The sequence below is a fragment of the Ylistrum balloti genome, unplaced genomic scaffold (genome assembly GCF_031769215.1).
Source record: "Ylistrum balloti isolate Yb309-2 unplaced genomic scaffold, AGI_CSIRO_Ybal_v1 Utg370556, whole genome shotgun sequence".
NCBI lineage: Eukaryota > Metazoa > Mollusca > Bivalvia > Pectinida > Pectinidae > Ylistrum > Ylistrum balloti.
The window spans coordinates 536,725-557,690 of record NW_026782350.1 but is presented as its reverse complement, the minus strand read 5'-3'; the positions used below and the strand labels follow the sequence as shown (position 1 = coordinate 557,690).

General features: G+C 38.0%; 2 protein-coding genes across 2 annotated transcripts; one reads left to right on the top strand and one right to left on the bottom strand.

Moving 5' to 3' along the window:
* On the bottom strand, window positions 1-7,651 carry LOC132556264 (uncharacterized). Its single transcript, XM_060220646.1, has 4 exons — window positions 6,581-7,651; window positions 3,225-3,293; window positions 521-610; window positions 1-96 (listed from the first exon to the last, which is right to left on the bottom strand). Exons 1-4 carry the CDS (start codon window positions 7,649-7,651, stop codon window positions 1-3), a joined length of 1,326 nt encoding a protein of 441 aa, XP_060076629.1.
* Window positions 7,652-15,109: 7,458 nt separating this feature from the next.
* LOC132556249 (uncharacterized) lies at window positions 15,110-19,014 on the top strand. The gene is made up of 4 exons (XM_060220634.1): window positions 15,110-15,400; window positions 17,081-17,149; window positions 18,515-18,604; window positions 18,916-19,014. Exons 1-4 carry the CDS (start codon window positions 15,110-15,112, stop codon window positions 19,012-19,014), a joined length of 549 nt encoding a protein of 182 aa, XP_060076617.1.
* The last annotated feature ends 1,952 nt before the right edge of the window (window positions 19,015-20,966 follow it).

Below are 20,966 nucleotides of genomic sequence, written 5' to 3'. Positions count from 1 at the left end.
TCAGGTAGCTGTGCTATTCCCGCTGGCGGTTGTGCTGGTTGATGCCTGTTGAAACTGGAGCAGTACCACAAAGTAAGTTGCGAGCATTCCAGCGACCTGAAATAAAAACAAAGTATCAGACGATTTATTTGTTACATTTATCACAAAAGACATCCAGAATTATCCAAGGGATTGTTACAGCCGGGATCAGTATAAGTCCCGTTCTAATTTTGACCATTTCACAAAATATCTTGCATCAAAACTAGATATTCAATTGAAAAATGCATAGAATTATTTGTTTTTTTGGTGTTTCCGTCAAAATTACCATAACTTAAACATTTGGATTTCGTGGAAATGGAATATCATGACGGGAGAAAATCAATTTTCCTCTACCTTAAACTTAGGGTTAGTCGGTAAGATTATCACACAGATAATAAGAGATTTCTCCGCCAAACCCTTAAGGTAGGGAATTTCCATTAATCACAGACCCAGTTCGAGATTTCTGATAATTATTTGTCCAGTCCATATAGACGTGACTTACGCTGACGACGACTTGGCTGTCCACCACAAACAAAGACCATGCCGTCAGACCCATGGGAGGGCCGTTCAGTCGGTGTAGGAATACATTCACCTACAAAAGTAACATGCTAAACAACAGGAAACACATTCTATTATTTAGTGTCTTAGCAGCGATGGAGAGTCCTGAAATTATACAGAAGACCTTCAACACAACTAGGACTCGTCAGTGATGTTACATCATACAGCTGTTACGTCCTTCTAGGACTCGTCAGTGATGTTACATCATACAGCTGTTTCGTCCTTTAGGACTCGTCAGTGATGTTACATCATACAGCTGTTTTGTCCTTCTAGGACTCGTCAGTGATGCTACATCATACTGCTGTTTCGTCCTTCTAGGACTCGTCAGTGATGCTACACCATACAGCTGTTTCGTCCTTCTAGGACTCGTCAGTGATGCTACATCATACTGCTGTTTCGTCCTTCTAGGACTCGTCAGTGATGCTACATCATACAGCTGTTTCGTCTTTCTAGGACTCGTCAGTGATGCTACATCATACATCTGTTATGTCCTTCTAGGACTCGTCAGTGATGCTACATCATACTGCTGTTTCGTCCTTCTAGGACTCGTCAGTGATGCTACACCATACAGCTGTTTCGTCCTTCTAGGATTCGTCAGTGATGCTACATCATACATCTGTTATGTCCTTCTAGGACTCGTCAGTGATGCTACATCATACATCTGTTATGTCCTTCTAGGACTCGTCAGTGATGTTACATCATACAGCTGTTTCGTCCTTCTAGGACTCGTCAGTGATGTTACATCATACAGTTGTTTCGTCCTTTAGGACTCGTCAGTGATGCTACATCATACATCTGTTTTATCCTTCTAGGACACGTCAGTGATGCTACATCATACTGCTGTTTCGTCCTTCTAGGACTCGTCAGTGATGGTACATCATACAGCTGTTTCGTCCGTCTAGGACTCGTCAGTGATGCTACATCATACTGCTGTTTCGTCCATCTAGGACTCGTCAGTGATGCTACATCATACAGCTGTTTCGTCCTTCTAGGACTCGTCAGTGATGCTACACTATACAGCTGTTTCGTCTTTCTAGGACTCGTCAGTGATGCTACATCATACTGCTGTTTCGTCCATCTAGGACTCGTCAGTGATGCTACATCATACAGCTGTTTCGTCCTTCTAGGACTCGTCAGTGATGCTACACTATACAGCTGTTTCGTCCTTCTAGGACTCGTCAGTGATACTACATCACACAGCTGTTTTGTCCTTCTAGGACTCGTCATTGATGCTACATCATACATATGTTACGTCCTTCTAGGACTCGTCAGTGATGCTACATCATACAGCTGTTTCGTCCTTCTAGACTCGTCAGTGTTGCTACATCATACAGCTGTTTCGTCTTTCTAGGACTCGTCAGTGTTGCTACATCAAACAGCTATTTCGTCCCTCTAGGACTCGTCAGTGATGCTAAATCGAACAGCTATTTCGTCCTTCTAGGACTCGTCAGTGATGCTATTTCATGCAGCTGTTTCGTCCTTCTGGGACTCGTCAGTGATGCTACATCATACAGTTGTCTCGTCCTTCTTGGACTCGTCAGTGATGCTAAATCGCAAACTTAGTGAAATAGCATCATATTACAGCTTTATTTAACGCGTCTTCTCTGAACTGCAAGCGCCCATAACTAACTAGTTGAATTTTCTAGCCAGATAGACTATTTCAAGTTTCTCTCGGAAAATGTCTGATGAATAGTTATCATTGTATAATCTTCTACGATGTTACCTTATCAAAGTCAGATGTGTATTACCAGCTCATGAACTGCCAAAAGAGTAGAAATATTAAAAGTAATGATTGATGTTCCCTTCCCTTCTCATAAGACGAAAATTGAAAATGATAAACGTAAACACTGAACAGGCAGTGTGATAATCAAACCTGATTGGTAGAAATGTTTCATTAGTCCCTAACTGATATGGCCTCTCATAATTCAATAGTTCACTGTGATTAATAATGGACTGTAATGTTACAATATACAGCTGTGTTTGTAATAAAGAATCAGATATGTTAATTAAACAAATAACGTTGTGATTATCATTCAAGTTAAATATTAATAAATATTAAAAGCAGATTTTTTTTCTCGGATCGCAAAATGATTTCGAATGTTTACACAAATAAGATTACCTATATCAGTAATAAATTTCTCCATGACTACGATATAAACGAACCAATCAACTTAAAGTGTGATGTCTGATGTAAATTATACAAATGCTTTTATACTAATGAAGTATACGGGCTTCAGTAAATATCATAGCTATCCCATTTAATCATTCATGAAGGCATTTTGCGGTTAAATATAACATTTATCTCTGACTATTAATTTGCGCGTCATTTCGGAGATTCTACGTTCTAAGTTTCTAAGAAATATTAATGACTTTTTAAAAAGCTGGCGATTAGCTGATAAGTATTGACAGCTGTAACTTGAAATATTAGCATTAAGCTTATTTTCATATATTGTTGAGACTAGCGTGGTCCCCGATCATATCAGAACAACGAAATGAACAGACATATTAAAGAGTATCAAACACATTCAACTCAAGATTTCACAAATAAAGTATCTGCTAATGACATGGACACCGGTACAAAAACTAGGTTAAATCTTCAAGTGCTAATTAAGGTACAGTAAAATCACACGGTAGCAGATTGTACTTACCTGTGTAGAAAATTCTGCTGTAATGTCTCTCATTGAAAGGTTGTATATGAATTTTGCAGGTTCATGTGCCTGTGGCAAAAACAAAATGGAAACAACGATAAAGGAGGATTTCAAAACACACACCCAATCCCCAAACACACACACACACACACACACACACACACACACACACACACACACACACACACACACACAGACACCCACACACACACACACACACACACAGAGAGAGAGAGAGAGAGAGAGAGAGAGAGAGAGAGAGAGAGAGAGAGAGTATACATTACACAAGTGTGATCTCTTACTGGGGAAACGAAGTTTGTATTCATTGTGTTTTTTTTCCTTTAAGATAACCTGTATTACAGTGTATGATAACGCTTTCAGTGTGCGTTTACATTTTCCATGAATTATGTATAATCGTTACAAAAGCTCATCCTGGATATAATTAACTGTTAGTAGCTGGTCACGTGTAATTATATGAAATATATAAAAAAAATTCATTTTAACATTTTATTACGATTCAGTTATAATTTAAAGAAAGGTTGATAGAAAAAGAAAAGGAAATACATACATCTACTGTTCTTTTCACTCGCAAATTAAAAACCAACCTTTCTAGTCCTTGTGTATTACTTTTTTTAATAATATGTAGCCTTGATGAAGCGAAGACAGGAAATATGGAGTAATATCCAATTTGCATATCAAATAACTCATCTAAATATGTTGTACAATTTGGACATAGTGACGTTTAAAATATCCCCTTTTGAGACAGACTATCGCCCACCGGTTCCCTTAAGTATTTTTCTCATATTGGTCTCATGAAATCGTCTATGTGGGTGTAGCGTCATTAGCATACACGGTGCTGATTCACTTGAAATTCAATGCAACCTATAAAAGCAACCTATCGAAAGGTATTCACATTTAAAATAACCAGCTACGAAGCAATATTTTCGCATAAAATTAAAAAGAAAGCTGAAATATGGTGAGATTTTGAAGCTAATGAGTTCTGGTGTAGTGAATATGTTTTACATACGTTCAATATACGTTACCTTTCTCATGATACACAATGATATCATCTAAACATAGTTAAAAACAATTAGTTGAAACAGTGTGGAAACCGAATTTGATTGTCACAATTTACAAAATGTAATACCCGACATTACTTTGCTGTCTCATCCCGTTAGTATTCTTAAAGTGACGTATTTTGAAATGAATGGTTTGAAACACCGCGTCTAAGATTTTTTCCTGTTGTATATATAGAATACAAAGCAAGATTTCAACACGTCTTCAAAACGAAGCCAAGTGTGATTTTCCTGGCAAGCCAGGCTAGTCGCATGAACAAAGCTCCCAAAGGTAGTGTTCTCTTTGTCCTTAAATTCCTAATCGCCTTTAAAAAGTTGAACGTGTTAAGTCCGTTACGGTCTGCTGAATTTCGACACACTCTTGAGGTTTTTTGTATAGTTTGTGAAATTTGTTTTAGTCTGTGGTATTTATCAATTTATTTCCGTTCATTTCTGTGCATGATGTTAATCTATATGCGTGGTTCCAACAGATGTTTTAATCCGTTTGTTGAATTTTTAATTAGTTAGCGTAAATTGCATCCAGTCGATATGTGGTATGATCTAGGGACACTAAGTATGGGTGTCATTTACATTAGTTTATGAAGACATTAATATAACTTTGAAAAATTGATGACATCACGACAGTTTTTGTTCTCCTAATACTGAGAACATTCTGTTTTTGTATTTGTGTACATCGGAAAAAATCGAATATTTCCATATTACCAAACCCTGTAACCCACGCCCCTCACACACATGAACACAGCACCATCACCCTTCCCCTCCCCAACAGTAAGGGTCATATGAGGACGGATTTCAAGGGAGACACCAACAGTCAGGGTCATATGAGGACGGGTGTCAATAGAGACACCAACAGACAGGGTCATATGAAGACAGGTTGGGAAGACACTAACAGTCAGGGTCTTATGAAGATAAGTCTAAGAAGACACCAACAGCCAGGGTCACGTGGTTTTAGTCGCCACCTACCATCATGCGATGTAAAACGGAAGGCCCTATAGTCCTACCACCTATATCCCCTTAAGAGAATACACCAGCGACATATAAGGTCGTCAGGTTTACAACATGAAAGTACCATTCTAGGATCATGGAACACTTTGAAACATAATTCATTGCTAGCAGTATTCATAAAAAAAATTCATAAAAGGGATTGGGGTGGGGGCAGTATGTGATTACATGACGTAATAAGCAAGCGTGCCAATTCTATTAAGAAGCTGTTGCTAAGACACCTAAAAGTTGAGTCGTAGTATTATTATAACCTAGATTCGACAACAATCAACTTAAGATCTTTTTTATGATAATTTTTACCGTACTGTCAAACAGTTATCGGTTATTGCTTTTCCGTGTTACATATGTAATGGGTGGGTTTGTCTTCTGGAGATTGATATTGACCAACGAATGATCAAACTGCCATTGTCTAGTTTGTTGACGTAGTAAACTCCTCATTAACGCCATTGACAATAGTGTATTGATTAATCTAGTATGCCGATAGACTGATGTGAACATATGTAACGTTACTATTTCAAGGTGAGGTATGATATTTGACATGTCAGTTATTAACTACGGCCATCTTACCCTCTCTAATAATAATTATTATACATACAGAATGTACTAGTGGTAACAATAGAATTCAATGTAAGCGGTTTTTCATTTAAGAGAGTACAAATTTATAACACCCATCGAATATTTTATAGGGAATCGAAATACCAGGAATTTAAAACTCTTGTCCCGGTCCGCGAATAAGTTCATGGTTTATGGATGCAAAGAGAGATTTCGCATCCAATTTTGTAGTCATTCTTGCAAATATGAGAATTCTACTTTTAAAGAAAAAGCATTTAAACAAACTCGTAACCATAACCTCAGTTCTAATGAAATTGACACCAAACATGAATATAGTGTAGTTCTACAGAACATACCAACGTGAAACGATAACCTCGGATTTGTTCTCCGAGTTTAGCTCCGAGTTGAGCATCAGCAACAGTGTACGATGCTGTGGAAGCTTTGACAGACCAAAATCATTGAAATGATTTTTTTGCGCTATTGATCCAAATTTGTCAGGTCTGACATATATGTTAAGGAGACGGTCTTACCTGTATGTTAAGGAGACGGTCTTACCTGTATGTTAAGGAGACGGTCTTACCTGTATGTTAAGGAGACGGTCTTACCTGTATGTTAAACAGACGGTCTTACCTGTATGTTAAGGAGACTGTCTTACCTGTATGTTAAGGAGGTGATCTTACCTGTATTATTAGGAGACTTACCTGTATGTTAAGGAGACGGTCTTACCTGTATATTTAGGAGACAACACGTTGCCATCAATGCAGTCAGTATTGTCGATGTGGCGGTGAGCCAGAATAGGTGACTGACAAGTACTCCGATGTCTGTACGTACTATTTCATACCAGCATATGTTATATATCAGTAGAAGTATCAGGAACACGTGCACGACGAGACAAAGTCCGACTTGATGTTTTAAAATGTCGTCTGCTTTATCCAACATGTTACAAAGAGCGTTATGTTGCTTTCGCATCGCTTCCATATTTTCCTTCACTTCTGCAACTGACTTCTGTGTCACTTTTTCCAATCTCAGCGCGAATTGTTTGAATTCCTGATACATCGACAATGTAAGTGTAATCATGAGACCTGTTGAGAATGACCAAGCACATGTCAGATAGAGAACAATTACCAGATACATCGAAGCTATAACTGGAAACAGACCGTGTGATCTTGGAAAAGGTTCTATCATGTTTTTGAAAGCAGCTCCTGATATCAATGTATAACTGCAAAACCCGATATTTCCAAAAATGGCAAACCAGCCAATTACTGTACAGACATTAGTGTATTTTCGTATTTGCCGCCATGAACACGCTTGTTTTACGCTAGAATCAACCTCTGTGACCATATTCCAATACTTCCTCCACAGACTGAAGAACGTGATGAGATTCTCAGGATTTTCTGTGATTCTGTAGCATGAAACAGCGGAGGTCGAACAGAGAATAAACCAGGCGTGTATCAGAACTGTAGACAGCAGTTCAGACCCGAAGTCAAATGAATGGTAAGCAAGGAAATACCTTATGCAGTTAAAACCGAATAAAACAAGTAACATTATCCGGTATAATTTCAAAAATATTCTTTTCGTCACAGGCTTACCTTGTCCATATTCCAGAAATTTCCACACGTCAAACAAACCCGTTATCGACATAGAGAAGAGCAGAGGTCGTAAAGCTGACAAAAGGCAGTTAGATCGCTTCACATCTTCTGATGATATCTTATCCGTATTGGGTTTCGATGGTAACTCGGAGGTTTCAAAAGGTTCGACCATTCCAACACTCGCTACCGAAATCTTCGTCCTCGTCATAGCGAAGTTTTATAGTAAGCGAAAGCGGTATGTTGATAATGTCAAAAGTATATGTTAATCTAATCAGATCTATGTTTGATTTCTTCACTGAAGTCCGAATGTGTTCCTGCCAAACCTAAAGTTACTAAAAAGGTATTAATACAAATGTGGTTTAGAGAGTATTTGCTTCTTAAAATAACTAACAAAATCCAGGGGGCAGTGTGTCCAAGCAGTTCGATAACCCAGCAGTGCACTTCAGGGGATTGATTATCCCGAACCGTGTTCCTCCGTATCCCAAACAGTGTTCCTCCGTATCCCGAACCGTATTCCTCCGTATCCCAAACCGTGTCCCACTTTATCCAGACCGTTTTATCCAGAACCGTGTTCCGCCTGCCTCATCCCGAACAGTGTTCTGCCTAATCTCGACTTGTGTTCAGTACCGTTTACCAGATCTATGCTGGTGTCAGTCTTCTGAACTAGGATTAATTGATTATACATTAAACAATAACAAAGGTTCACCATTATCTACCTGTCCTCCTCATATGTGATTGATGAAACATCTCTCATCTTCATCAAATGGATTTAACATGTAAAGTTCACCTAACACCGTACATTATATCCCGTTAATCAAGCACCGTAGTGTGTCGCCATTGGTAGGTTATCAAGCGTTGGTAATTGTCATTGTCTTTGTATCGAGCTGAGTAAATATTTAGCTTTGAAATAGAGAATTCAGTATTCCCTACTGTTTAGATCTAATTTATCTCAGTGAACTCTTTTCGACAATCACGAAGTCCGTTTTCAGTTAAACTTACTAAATAAGGCCGTCCTGTGTACTGTATTCAGCATGATTTACTGTAGAAACCTGCTCAGATTTAACAGTCCACGATTGTCGTTGATTCCCAAACACGAATTTCCATCTCTATCTTATTCACTTTCACAGCAAGTCATAATTCTTTGTTATAGATACGAAGTTCTACTGCCTGTTTGTCTGATGATGTAAGTCTATAGTTTGGTTCAACAGCTGATCTTTCCTTTCTATTTAATCTCCAATAAAATCTACTGACTCGGAAAGAATTCAACAGCACGTGAACACTTCATTTTAATTTAACTTACGTTACTGACCAACACTGTGTCACTGTATGGTTGAACTTCCGTTACTGACCAACACTGTGTCACTGTATGGTTGAACTTCCGTTACTGACCAACACTGTGTCACTGTATGGTTGAACTTCTGTTACTGACCAACACTGTGTCACTGTATGGTTGAACTTCCTGTTACTGACCAACACTGTGTCACTGCATGGTTGAACTTCCGTTACTGACCAACACTGTGTCACTGTATGGTTGAACTTCCTGTTACTGACCAACACTGTGTCACTGCATGGTTGAACTTCCGTTACTGACCAACACTGTGTCACTGTACTGTTGAACTGTCTGTTACTGACCAACACCGTGTCGCTGTATGGTTGAACTTTCTGTTACTGACCAACACTGTGTCACTGTATGGCTGAACTGTCTGTTACTGACCAACACTGTGTCACTGTATGGTTGAACTTCCTGTTACTGACCAACACTGTGTCACTGTATGGTTGAACTTCCGTTACTGACCAACACTGTGTCACTGTACTGTTGAACTTCCGTTACTGACCAACACTGTGTCACTGTATGGTTGGACTTCCTGTTACTGACCAACACTGTGTCACTGTATGGTTGAACTTCCGTTACTGACCAACATTGTGTCACTGTACTGTTGAACTTCTGTTACTGACCAACACTGTGTCACTGTATGGTTGAACTTTCTGTTACTGACCAACACTGTGTCACATTATGGTTGAACTTTCTGTTACTGACCCACACCGTGTCGCTGTATGGTTGAACTTTCTGTTACTGACCAACACTGTGTCACTGTACTGTTGAACTTTCTGTTACTGACCAACACTGTGTCACTGTACTGTTGAACTTTCTGTTACTGACCCACACTGTGTCACTGTATGATTGAACTTAGCTTTAAAGCCTGTAACTTAACACTTCTCGCCAAAACAAACACAATTAATGAAATGCAGGACGTTACCGATGATTACTACATTTAAAACTATATTATTTATAGCCGAACCAATCCTTTAAGTAACAGGATATGTTTGCATTTATTAATTGACGTGTATTACATCAAACAGACTTGGAACCTTTTCCCTATATAAGCAATGTTTTCGATCATTGGTCAATATCATCGCTTGTAGAAGCATATCTCATCGCTAGGCAACTCCGGTATTGATTTCCGATACCAGATCATTACAAATTCCTTTATTTAATTAATCGAGTCAGAATATTTTTAAAGTTTGACGCATTGCCCTTTATTTATATAGGATATTGAAGGTAGATAACAACAGTCTTCACAATGCAGTACAATACTTCTTTTTGAATGCTTAAATAGTAAACACGTTATGTTTTAATTTATCGGAATAGTGGCACGGTTCACGTACTAACATCAACTTGACGTTTTTGTATGGTATATTGCGGTGTTAAATATTTTCTGTTTCATGGACTCACGGGGGTCATTTGACCATTCGATCTAGAGTTGGTCATGAGTTTGATTTACCACAGTCTGATCCAAATAGTTCATACGTGTGGTGACACTTTAAGGAGGAGTTCTAGCGGGATAATATATGTAAATGTCGAGGAAACCTGAAGTTGGTTCCCAGTTCCTGGCTCCTAGTTCCTAGTTAATACGGAACTGGGAACCAGAACCTTGTTTCGTTTTAGAATAACAGAAGTGGAAACCAGATCCTAGTTTCGTTTGAGAAAAAACAGAACTACGAACCAGATCCTAGTTTTGTTTAAGAAAAAAATAGAACTTGGAACTACATCCTAGTTTTGTTTAACATTAGGGAACTAGGAACCAGCTTCAGGCTCCGGAATGTCCATATCATCTGTTAAGATGTTGAGTCCTGTTAAACGCCACTGACCATTTCACGAAGAGTAATGGCGGATATCGTCCATGAAGCAAAAGGCGCATAACCTTCCGGAACCCCTGATCTTATTCTCATTTTTTAAAGAGGCTCTGTTTAAAACTTTCTTTCGTTTTTATATTGCTCTAGATTTCATTGAATATGTGGTTGAATTATGATAGCGTTAACATGTCGGTTTGTTCTTTTTCCATTTGTACTCGTGGTACTTTGAAGTCATTGCATGGAACCTCGTTAAGAACTGTTAAGCACTGTTTACACACGTGACCACTAGACCCATTGGGCTTCTTGTTGTTAGTGTTGAATAGATTGTATCGCCGGTTGTTGTCGTTGTAGAATTATTATTGCCATGTCCTACCCGTTTATTTACACAGCGTCCTTAGATGATTACTGAATATCATTTTTGTCATTAGCTGATGAGAAACATTATTTTTATGGCGATAAATGGACTTGAACATTTCTCAGGAGACACGAACCGGCATTAAAATGTAGTTTACAGATGATGCTAAATCTAAAACATAGTCAGTCTATAAATATTTGATGTGGATTTCAGGGGAGGGGAGTTAATTAAAAAAAATTAAGAAATATGCTAAAAATTAAAAAAAATATTTTGATATATATTTATTTTATGATATTTTTGGTTAAACATTAAAAAAAATATGATGAAAGGTTCTCTCGATAGTACATAAATTCGGTACGGAACTACACGAACAATATCACAACACCCATTAGCATAGACAGGCGGCCGAATTTGATAACGATACTAGTGCTGATTGTACCATGAAGTGTTAATACACTGTTATCTTACAGAGATAGTATCTCCTTATAGACACCCTCATGTGTCAGTTTCCTTACCTACATGACCACCTTCTCTTCAACGAGTTAATTTATTGTGTTACAGTCTGGGAGAAAGGTCTCCCTCAAATTCCTTGTCATCTTTGTGGAATGTCATTTAGCATCCCTCCTGACAAATCCCAGGAGGACAAAACAAGTGCATGGTCCCAATATTTCACTCTTTGACTCTACTGTGTTTATTTCTTTGTTTTATTGAATGGTGCTATTCACTTGTGAATCTTCTGTAAATCACAAAAACCGTTTAAAAACAGAAGAAGACACCTAAACCATTTGGATCCTCCCCTAGCGCTGTGACCTATGTTGGGTGCTGTGACCAGGCCCTCTTTGTCATAAACCCTCTTTGTCATACATCCTCTTTGTCATACACGATATTTTGCATACATCCTCTTTGTCATACACCCTCTTTGTCATACCCCTCTTTGTCATACAACCTCTTTGTCATACACCGTCTTTATCATACCCCTCTTCGTCATACCCCTCTTTGTTATACACTCTTTTTGTCATACACCGTCTTTATCATACCCCTCTTTGTCATACACCGTCTTTATCATACCCCTCTTTGTCATACACCCTCTTTGTCATACACCGTCTTTATCATACACCCTCTTTGTCATACCCCTCTTTGTCATACAACCTCTTTGTCATACCTCCTCTTTGTCATACACCGTCTATATCATACAACCTCTTTGTCATACACCCTCTTTGTCATACCCCTCTTTGTCATACAACCTCTTCGTCATATCCCCTCTTTGTCATACAACCTCTTTGTCATACCCCTCTTTGTCATACAACCTCTTCGTCATATCCCCTCTTTGTCATACACAGTCTTTATCATACACCCTCTTTGTCATACATCCTCTTTGTCATACCCCCTATTCGTCATACACCCTCTTTGTCATACCCCTCTTTATCATACCCCCTCTTTGTCATACAACCTCTTTGTCATACCCCCTCTTTATCATACACCCTCTTTGTCATACAACCTCTTTGTCATACCCCCTCTTTGTCATACCCCCTCTTTGTCATACACAGTCTTTATCATACAACCTCTTTGTCATACACCCTCTTTGTCATACCCCCTTTGTCATACCCCCTCTTTGTCATACCCCCTCTTTGTCATACAACCTCTTTGTCATACACAGTCTTTATCATACACCCTCTTTGTCATACATCCTCTTTGTCATACCCCCTATTCGTCATACACCTTCTTTGTCATACCCCTTCTTTGTCATACACCCTCTTTGTCATACCCCTCTTTGTCATACCCCTCTTTGTCATACTACCTCTTTGTCATACAACCTCTCTTTGTCACCTAAATTTTCTATCATTAAATGGCACCCCTCCACTGAACTACGCGGTGAAAGTATATCTTTCTTTGGAGTTTTGAGCGAAGGAACAGGTGTGAACACCAGCATAGGAAACAGTAGTGAAAGAAGACAGAAAAGAACGGACCATATCATATCCTTCAGTTTCTCAGTCGCTATTGTTTACTACCATGAGTGTACGCTGTCAATACTTCCTGGTCAGGATGGAGAATACTGTAGATAAAAAACACGTATTGTTCCACAAGATGATGTGGAGGATGTATGACGTGTTCGTAAACCTTACTTTACGGTTATAGATGTTGTCTCAATCAGCAAATACTGTCAGAGAATAATTTATATAAAAAAACTCATATCCGCGTACATTTCATTTGCATTTTAATGTCAAACTTTTTTAATGCAGTGACTAGCAAGAGCCTTTCTGATTGGTCAAAATTTTATCACCATTTGGGATCATCAATGGATGATAATACATTTATCAAACTGAAAAAATAAATAAATATAATATTTTTTCGTGTTGTTTTTCCCCGGTGTCCATGCTTCATTCTTCTTGTGTCACTGATAATTCCTGGAAGGACACAACAGATGTACGGTGCAGTTTGATGAATTATGTTGAACCACTTTAATTTTAAATGCGTCACGTGCCTTTTATCCTCTGAGATTACTTGAGGTATGGTCAACAATCACTGATATTGATCACCCCTGTACGTACCAATGAAACTTCAAAGACAGCAGCTAATTGACCAGTTGTTAATGAAATCTTTTCTAGTGTAATATCGATGTTTAAATTAAAAATTAAAACGCATGATAAACACAGAAACAAAGTTAACTTGATGTCGTTCTAAAGTTTAGACTATTCATGTTTAAAATGGACAGGAATTATCCATAATAGACGGTTGTATATCTTTATAGACGTGGTTGTGATTTCCCAGGAAACGAGTACAACATTGTTATGTGGATAAACCATTAGATTACGAAGGTTTGTAAAAATGATCGAGCTATGTATATACTGATGTAAAGTACTACTAGCAAATGAGCAGGTTGATGAGTGACTCACAGTGATCAGATGTCCAATCTACATTGTCCGTGGACAGAGGAGGGGTTTAAATGCGGTCCTAAGTCTGGACTTATTCTTTGAAGAGGAACTTGTCTTTGTTTCACTTGCCGAATTATACACCAACATATACATAGTGTTATATTGGACACATTTATGTGTTGTTTACGCACTTTCATTAATGCGACAAAATCAAGAAACTGATTATAGCATGTTCCGATAAAACTGGAGACTTGTGAATTAAAAATCAATGATTGTTTTACTTGTGTTCCATTTTGTATATCAAAAACGCGACAGAACATACCACAACGTGACAGAACATCTCACAACGCGACAGGATATCTTACAACGTGACAGAACATCTTACAACGCGACAGAACATCTTACTAACGTGACAGAACATCTTACAACGCGACAGAACATCTTACAACGCGACAGAACATTTTACAACGTGACAAACTCGGTAAAACTAAAACTTCTCCTTTGAGCGTCAGTGATGACCGGAACAAAGACCGCTACAGTAGGCGTGGTGGATTCTATAGATTCTTCGAAAATACAACCGGAATCTAATGCTACCACAGGCAAGATATCACCACAAGATGTAAAGCAATCTAACTGTCTGGTGTCCGCATTGCGGCCCTTGTTGTTGTCAATGTCGATAATGGGTCTGTTTGACATCTGGAAATTTCTGGAATACGGAGAAGGAAAACCTGAAGGAAGACGAACAGTTTTAAAATTATACAGAATAATTGTTATTATCTTACTCGGGTTCAATTTCACCAGATACTTTCTGGCATATCGGTCCTTTGATTTCGGATATGAGTTATTGTCTACCATTCAGATCCACGCCTTCTTTCTTCAATGTCTCCTCATCAGTGTTATCTGTTACAAAATGGTGGAAAATCCTACAGTCCTGATCCAGTTCTTTATGTTATGGAGAAAGTATTGGGAAATGGTGAAAAACGATTCTGAGAACTTGAACAGTGAACAAGTATGTTCTTGGCGGCGCATACGAAGATGCGCTTCTATCGGTACGGTCTTCGGTTGGTGCGCCACAATAGCAAATGCTGCTTTTTTTCTTTATGTGATATTTGATTCGAACAATTTCAGAAATATTCTGGAACCGTTTCCAAGATCAAATGGGTTTTTTCCGTTATTAGCCGGAGCGTTCCTGGTGGTTTTTTTCTGGGCGTCATGTGCTTGGAGCTTAATTCTGGCGTTCATGATTATTGTATCGTTGTCATTATATTACGAATTTAAACAATTTGTTCACAGAATGAAAAAAATGAGTCAACATGCAACTGTATCAACAGCACAGAAATGTCTGGAAGTATACCGCCAACAACACAACATCCTTTGTAATATGTTAGATACGGGAGATGAAGTCCTGCATCATCTTATCGGCTCATGTCTGTTCATACACATCCTCGATTGTCTTCTCCTGATTTACAACCTTTGTCGATACGATGGAGTGGGGTCAGATACAGGTCAACTTTTCAGCCACATTTTTTGGTTCTTCGGGATGTCGACAACCCTCATCACTGTGATAGCTGTTTGTTCTCTAGTAAACATTCGGGTGAGTAATTATCTATATATCGTTAATGCTTTTGGATTTTGTGACGTTGATGTGCCTCCTTTTGTAATTCCTAACTCACCTTTGAGTATACACATGTACTTGACGTTATTCTAAAATAATCAGTAATGAAAATACAAAATTTGCTGAATTATGAGGCTAAGGCAAATCCCAGTCTAGAATATCACTTTCAATTAGATCGCTAAATATTTTCCTTAGTCACTTTTCAGGCTTTAAAATGTAAGACTTTAATATCACTGACGGGTCCTAGAAGGACGAAATAGCTTAATGATGTAGCATCACTGACGAGTCCTAGAAGGACGAAACAGCTGTATGATGTAGTATCACTAACGAGTCCTAGAAGGACGAAACAGCTGTACGATGTAGCATCACTGACGAGTCCTAGAAGGCCGAAACAGCTGTATGATGTAGCATCTCTTACGAGTCCTAGAAGGACGAAACAGCTGTATGATGTAGCATCACTGACGAGTCCTAGAAGGACGAAACAGCTGTATGATGTAGCATCACTGACGTGTCCTAGAAGGACGAAACAGCTGTATGATGTAGTATCACTAACGAGTCCTAGAAGGACGAAATAGCTTAATGATGTAGCATCACTGACGAGTCCTAGAAGGACGAAACAGCTGTATGATGTAGTATCACTAACGAGTCCTAGAAGGACGAAACAGCTGTACGATGTAGCATCACTGACGAGTCCTAGAAGGACGAAACAGCTGTATGATGTAGCATCACTGACGAGTCCTAGAAGGACGAAACAACTGTATGAAGTAGCATCACTGACGAATCCTAGAAGGACGAAACAGCTGTACGATGTAGCATCACTGACGAGTCCTAGAAGGATGAAACAGCTGTATGATGTAGCATCACTGACGAGTCCTAGAAGGACGAAACAACTGTATGAAGTAGCATCACTGACGAGTCCTAGAAGGACGAAACAGCTGTACGATGTAGCATCACTGACGAGGCCTAGAAGGACGAAACAGCTGTATGAAGTAGCATCACTGACGAGTCCTAGAAGGACGAAACAACTGTATGAAGTAGCATCACTGACGAGTCCTAGAAGGACGAAACAGCTGTATGATGTAGCATCCCTGACGGGTCCTAGAAGGACGAAATAGCTTAATGATGTAGCATTACTGACGAGTCCTAGATGGACGAAACAGCTGTATGAAGTAGCATCACTGACGAGTCCTAGAAGGACGAAACAGCTGTATGATGTAGCATCACTGACGAGTCCTAGAAGGGCGAAACATCTGTATGAAGTAGCATCACTGACGAGTCCTAGAAGGACGAAACAGCTGTATGATGTAGCATCACTGACGAGTCCTAGAAGGACGAAACAGCTGTATGATGTAGCATCACTGACGAGTCTTAGAAGGACGAAACAGCTGTATGATGTAGGTTTGTTGTTTAATTAATTGTATTGTGTTTTTGTACAATCTCCTAGATTACCACAGTTTAAGTCTCTGCCATAACTTACAAGTCCCAGGTTTTATTTCGCCGTGTTTATTTTCTTAAAGTAAACTTATTCTCCTTTCTAAGACTTTTTTAACCTTTCTACGACTTTTAATCTCATTTGTCTTGCGATTGGATATACGGAGTAATTTAATTATCTCTTATACAAAAGTAATTAAGACGACAAATCTTACAAATATTTTACAGGCACATGAACCAGCAAAACTCATCTACAATCTTTCAATGGAAGATTTCACCGCTGAATTTGCATTACAAGTAAGTACATTTGTCGAATCTTGAGCAAACATTTCTCTGCGATTGATCGAAATGAAGGAAAGCAGTCGTGACGATAGCGTGATTATTTTTGCATCGAACCTACGCTAAGGATGGACTTCAGATCATCAAACTTATCACGGCATATAAAGACGGTGGTGTCTATGGTTGATTTTATAGGGCTATCACACTGAAATGTCATAATGTAACCACCACATCCAATTTACTACATTAAACTAGCAATAGGCTAAGCTGTCGGTTAATGCTAAATATTCAAACAAAAAAAAACGATCGAGAAAATGTCAGGATGGGGAGGTACACTAGCCCATCATTCCATCCATAGATTACAGAAATTTCTTACTTATCTAAAAAAAAAATTTTTAAATATCCGAACCTCATGTTTTATGTTTCAAAATTTCCTATAATAAAACAAGTTAAAACAAACTTGAAGAAAAAAATCCCTAAATTATGGGATACAAGAGTAAAATAAAAAAAAAACATTTAAAAAAAAACGGTTAGACGTATGTATAGTTTTAATGTACGCAGTAATGAATATATTCCGCGGTGTAGATATTTTTGTCCACAATGTCCTCTTTTCATCGATACTAAATTGAACTACGAATTGTTGACATGTCAGTTTTTCTTTGCGTTTGTGGAAATGTTTGAGAAGATTTTGTTTGTTTGTTTGTTTGTGTTTTCTTTTAACTATGAAATAAACATATATCATTTAAAACTCAAAGTATTTTCATCTTTTCTTCAATTAATTATGTACACATACACTTGGCGTTCTTACAAAATTATCAGATACATGAAAGGTACGAGCTTACCTCCCAGTCTAAATTTTTACTTTTGTTTTCGCTAGTCGCTTCCGAGATTTACAGAGTAGAACTTTAGATACAGCTGTTGGATGCAGTTCCCTTCATCGTGTGGTTCTAGTCTTACCTAAACAGTGTGTTTGTATAATTTTTGTACCGGAAGTTTTAACAATGTTAACATTCAGATAACTAGCAGAAAGCGCATGTTTGTAATAATGTTTATCTATTACCGTAGATACTGGGGTTTGTCACAACAGGTAAGAGGAGGGAACTCTGTGATTCTGTTCTGTAAGTTTGAGCTGGAGGAACACTGCATATTGGTTAGGTGATAAGAATATTGATCTAAATAATGATAAATAATTATTGATCTCCATTCCATAATAGCAAGGTGATGTCTTTTTACATATTTTCTTGTAATAAAACACGTAAACGGTGTAACGTTACGCACTGCTTTGCTTATGAGTCCAGAATGAGACATGATTCTGGGACTTTTTTTCGTTAATATTTGATTTAGATTAACAGATAGCAGTACGTTCTGTTGTTACTTTTGTAGGTGAATGTATTCCTACACCGACTGAACGGCCCTCCCATGGGTCTGACGGCATGGTCTTTGTTTGTGGTGGACAGCCAAGTCGTCGTCAGCGTAAGTCACATACATATGTATTGCAGTCTTTTTTAATTATTACTATTTACTTTACGTTTTTTTAACAACAGGGGTCATTTTAGGATATGTCTTGTTTTGGTTGGTGGAGGAAAGCCCCGTTCCTATAGAATAACCACCGACTCGCGTAACCCAGTAACTGCCCCATGTAGGCCTCGAAACCACGACACAGATTGAGGGCTAGTGATAAAAAACGCCAGCCGTCTTGTTCAGATGTTTTGTGAATGTTGTTGGTCTGCTGTTTGTTGACTGAGTAGAAGGTTATTTATTTATTATTTTATTTTCGTTTTCAGATCGCGGGGATATTTGCGACTTATTTCGTTGTCTTACTACAATTTCAACAATCAGTGTCTACTACAACGCCCGCCGGTCTGAATATCACGACCGTCTGATGTAGCCAGATCTAGACAAGAATATATTGGTAAGTTATTCAGTAAATGTTCTGGTAAGTAACATGACGACCGTCTGACGAAACATAAATGTGACTTATGTTATTCTGTTCAACATGACGACCGTCTGACGAAACATAAATGTGACTTATGTCATTCTGTTCAACATGACGACCGTCTGACGAAACATAAATGTGACTTATGTTATGTTATTCTGTTAAACATGATGACCGTCTGACGAAACATAAATGTGACTTGTTATGTTATTCTGTTAAACATGATGACCGTCTGACGAAACATAAATGTGACTTATGTCATTCTGTTCAACATGACGAGACGAAACATAAATGTGACTTATGTCATTCTGTTCAACATGAAACATAAATGTGACTTATGTCATTCTGTTAACATGACGACCGTCTGACATAAATGTGACTTATGTCATTCTGTTAAACATGACGAAACATAAATGTGACTTATGTCATTCTGTTAAACATGACGACCGTCTGACGAAACATAAATGTGACTTATGTCATTCTGTTAAACATGACGACCGTCTGACGAAACATAAATGTGACTTATGTCATTCTATTAAACATGACGACCGTCTGACGAAACTTGATTAAAATGAGTATTGTTATGTTATTAATGTAGTAATAATCTTATTATTTAAATTTGTTGGCTGGGATTTCACATCCTCTCAGCTGCTGACTAACCAAGTATTCATGGAAGATTAACAAGATATATTGCCGATAATTAAGTGCCATGACAACCAGGACCCAAGCTCCTGTCTGTAATTAACTCTTTAACGAATTTGGAAATTTTCTTCTGACCACCGAAAATATAAAGTAAATAACCTGCAGCATTTTTTTAACACTTTGAACTCTTCAGCTTTCCTTATTGCATTTATATAACCATGATTGCCATGATAATTTGAAACGCAGATGTGAATTATGAGTTGAAGTAATTTGACATCTTGACTTTTCGTTATTTTTATTTGTGTTTACTATAAGGGAGAGAACTGTTCATCCTTGACACCTATATAAGCTTTCTATTTCTTATCAAACACGAGAAAAAATAAATTAAAACTAATACCTACATCAAGATATCCTTGCCGAGAATCATCTAAATTTTATTTATAATTTATTATAAATGAATCTTTTAATTACTGTAAAATACACATAGTTATCTTATTTTCAGTGCACGAATGACGTCACGGGTTTCTAAAAGGATCCCCGTTCAGACCACTGGACGGCGGTTCTAGCAACTGGAGGTTCGACACTGTGATCATGTGACTGACTGTCTACCTGGGAATATATTCAATCAAAAGTTTGCCACCTAATATGGTGTTAACATTGCTGAGGGCAATACCGTTCTTTTAAGCATATCCTAGCACAACTCGATGTTATTCTTCAGTCGAAGGTTTACTACAGAACAGAACAACAGAATATAACGAGGGCAGGGGGGGGGGGGGGGGGGGAGTTTAAGAAATATATATGGTTTTATGACGTATGTCTGGGAATCTATTTCACTGCACAACATTTCTGCAAATCGATCTTGGTCTAATAAACGCTTGTCACAAATTGTCTTACTATTAGAACAATCTATATAATGATTCTGTGTCATTGAGAAGTTTTGTTCCGTAACATCCTACCTCTGTGTATAGCACTATGTAAATAACTTTGATGTTTGTACTAATAATGTATCAATCTATTTTTTTTTATCAAATAAGATGATAATTCATATTTCATTAGCTAAAATGAAACCATTTCAAAATGAAGAATAAATCGAGACAAAGAATAATCCTAAAAAATCCATCAGTGTAAACATTATCGCCATAATGGTTTTATGTTCGATCAAAACAAATGTGCAGTAATTGAGCCGACTTCCGGATTTTAGAATGACATAGTCTATGTATTACTATATATATAAAACACGTGGTCTATCATAAATTG

Coding starts and splice junctions, on each gene's coding strand:
- LOC132556249 (XM_060220634.1), top strand. CDS start 15,110: ATGAGTCAACATGCAACTGTATCAACAGCACAGAAATGTCTGGAAGTA. Junction 17,150..18,514: donor CCGCTGAATTTGCATTACAA/GTAAGTACATTT, acceptor TTACTTTTGTAG/GTGAATGTATTCCTACACCG. Junction 18,605..18,915: donor ACAGCCAAGTCGTCGTCAGC/GTAAGTCACATA, acceptor TTTCGTTTTCAG/ATCGCGGGGATATTTGCGAC.
- LOC132556264 (XM_060220646.1), bottom strand. CDS start 7,651: ATGACGAGGACGAAGATTTCGGTAGCGAGTGTTGGAATGGTCGAACCT. Junction 3,294..6,580: donor GTTGTCTCCTAAATATACAG/GTAAGACCGTCT, acceptor TTTTTGCCACAG/GCACATGAACCTGCAAAATT. Junction 97..520: donor ACAGCCAAGTCGTCGTCAGC/GTAAGTCACGTC, acceptor TTTTTATTTCAG/GTCGCTGGAATGCTCGCAAC.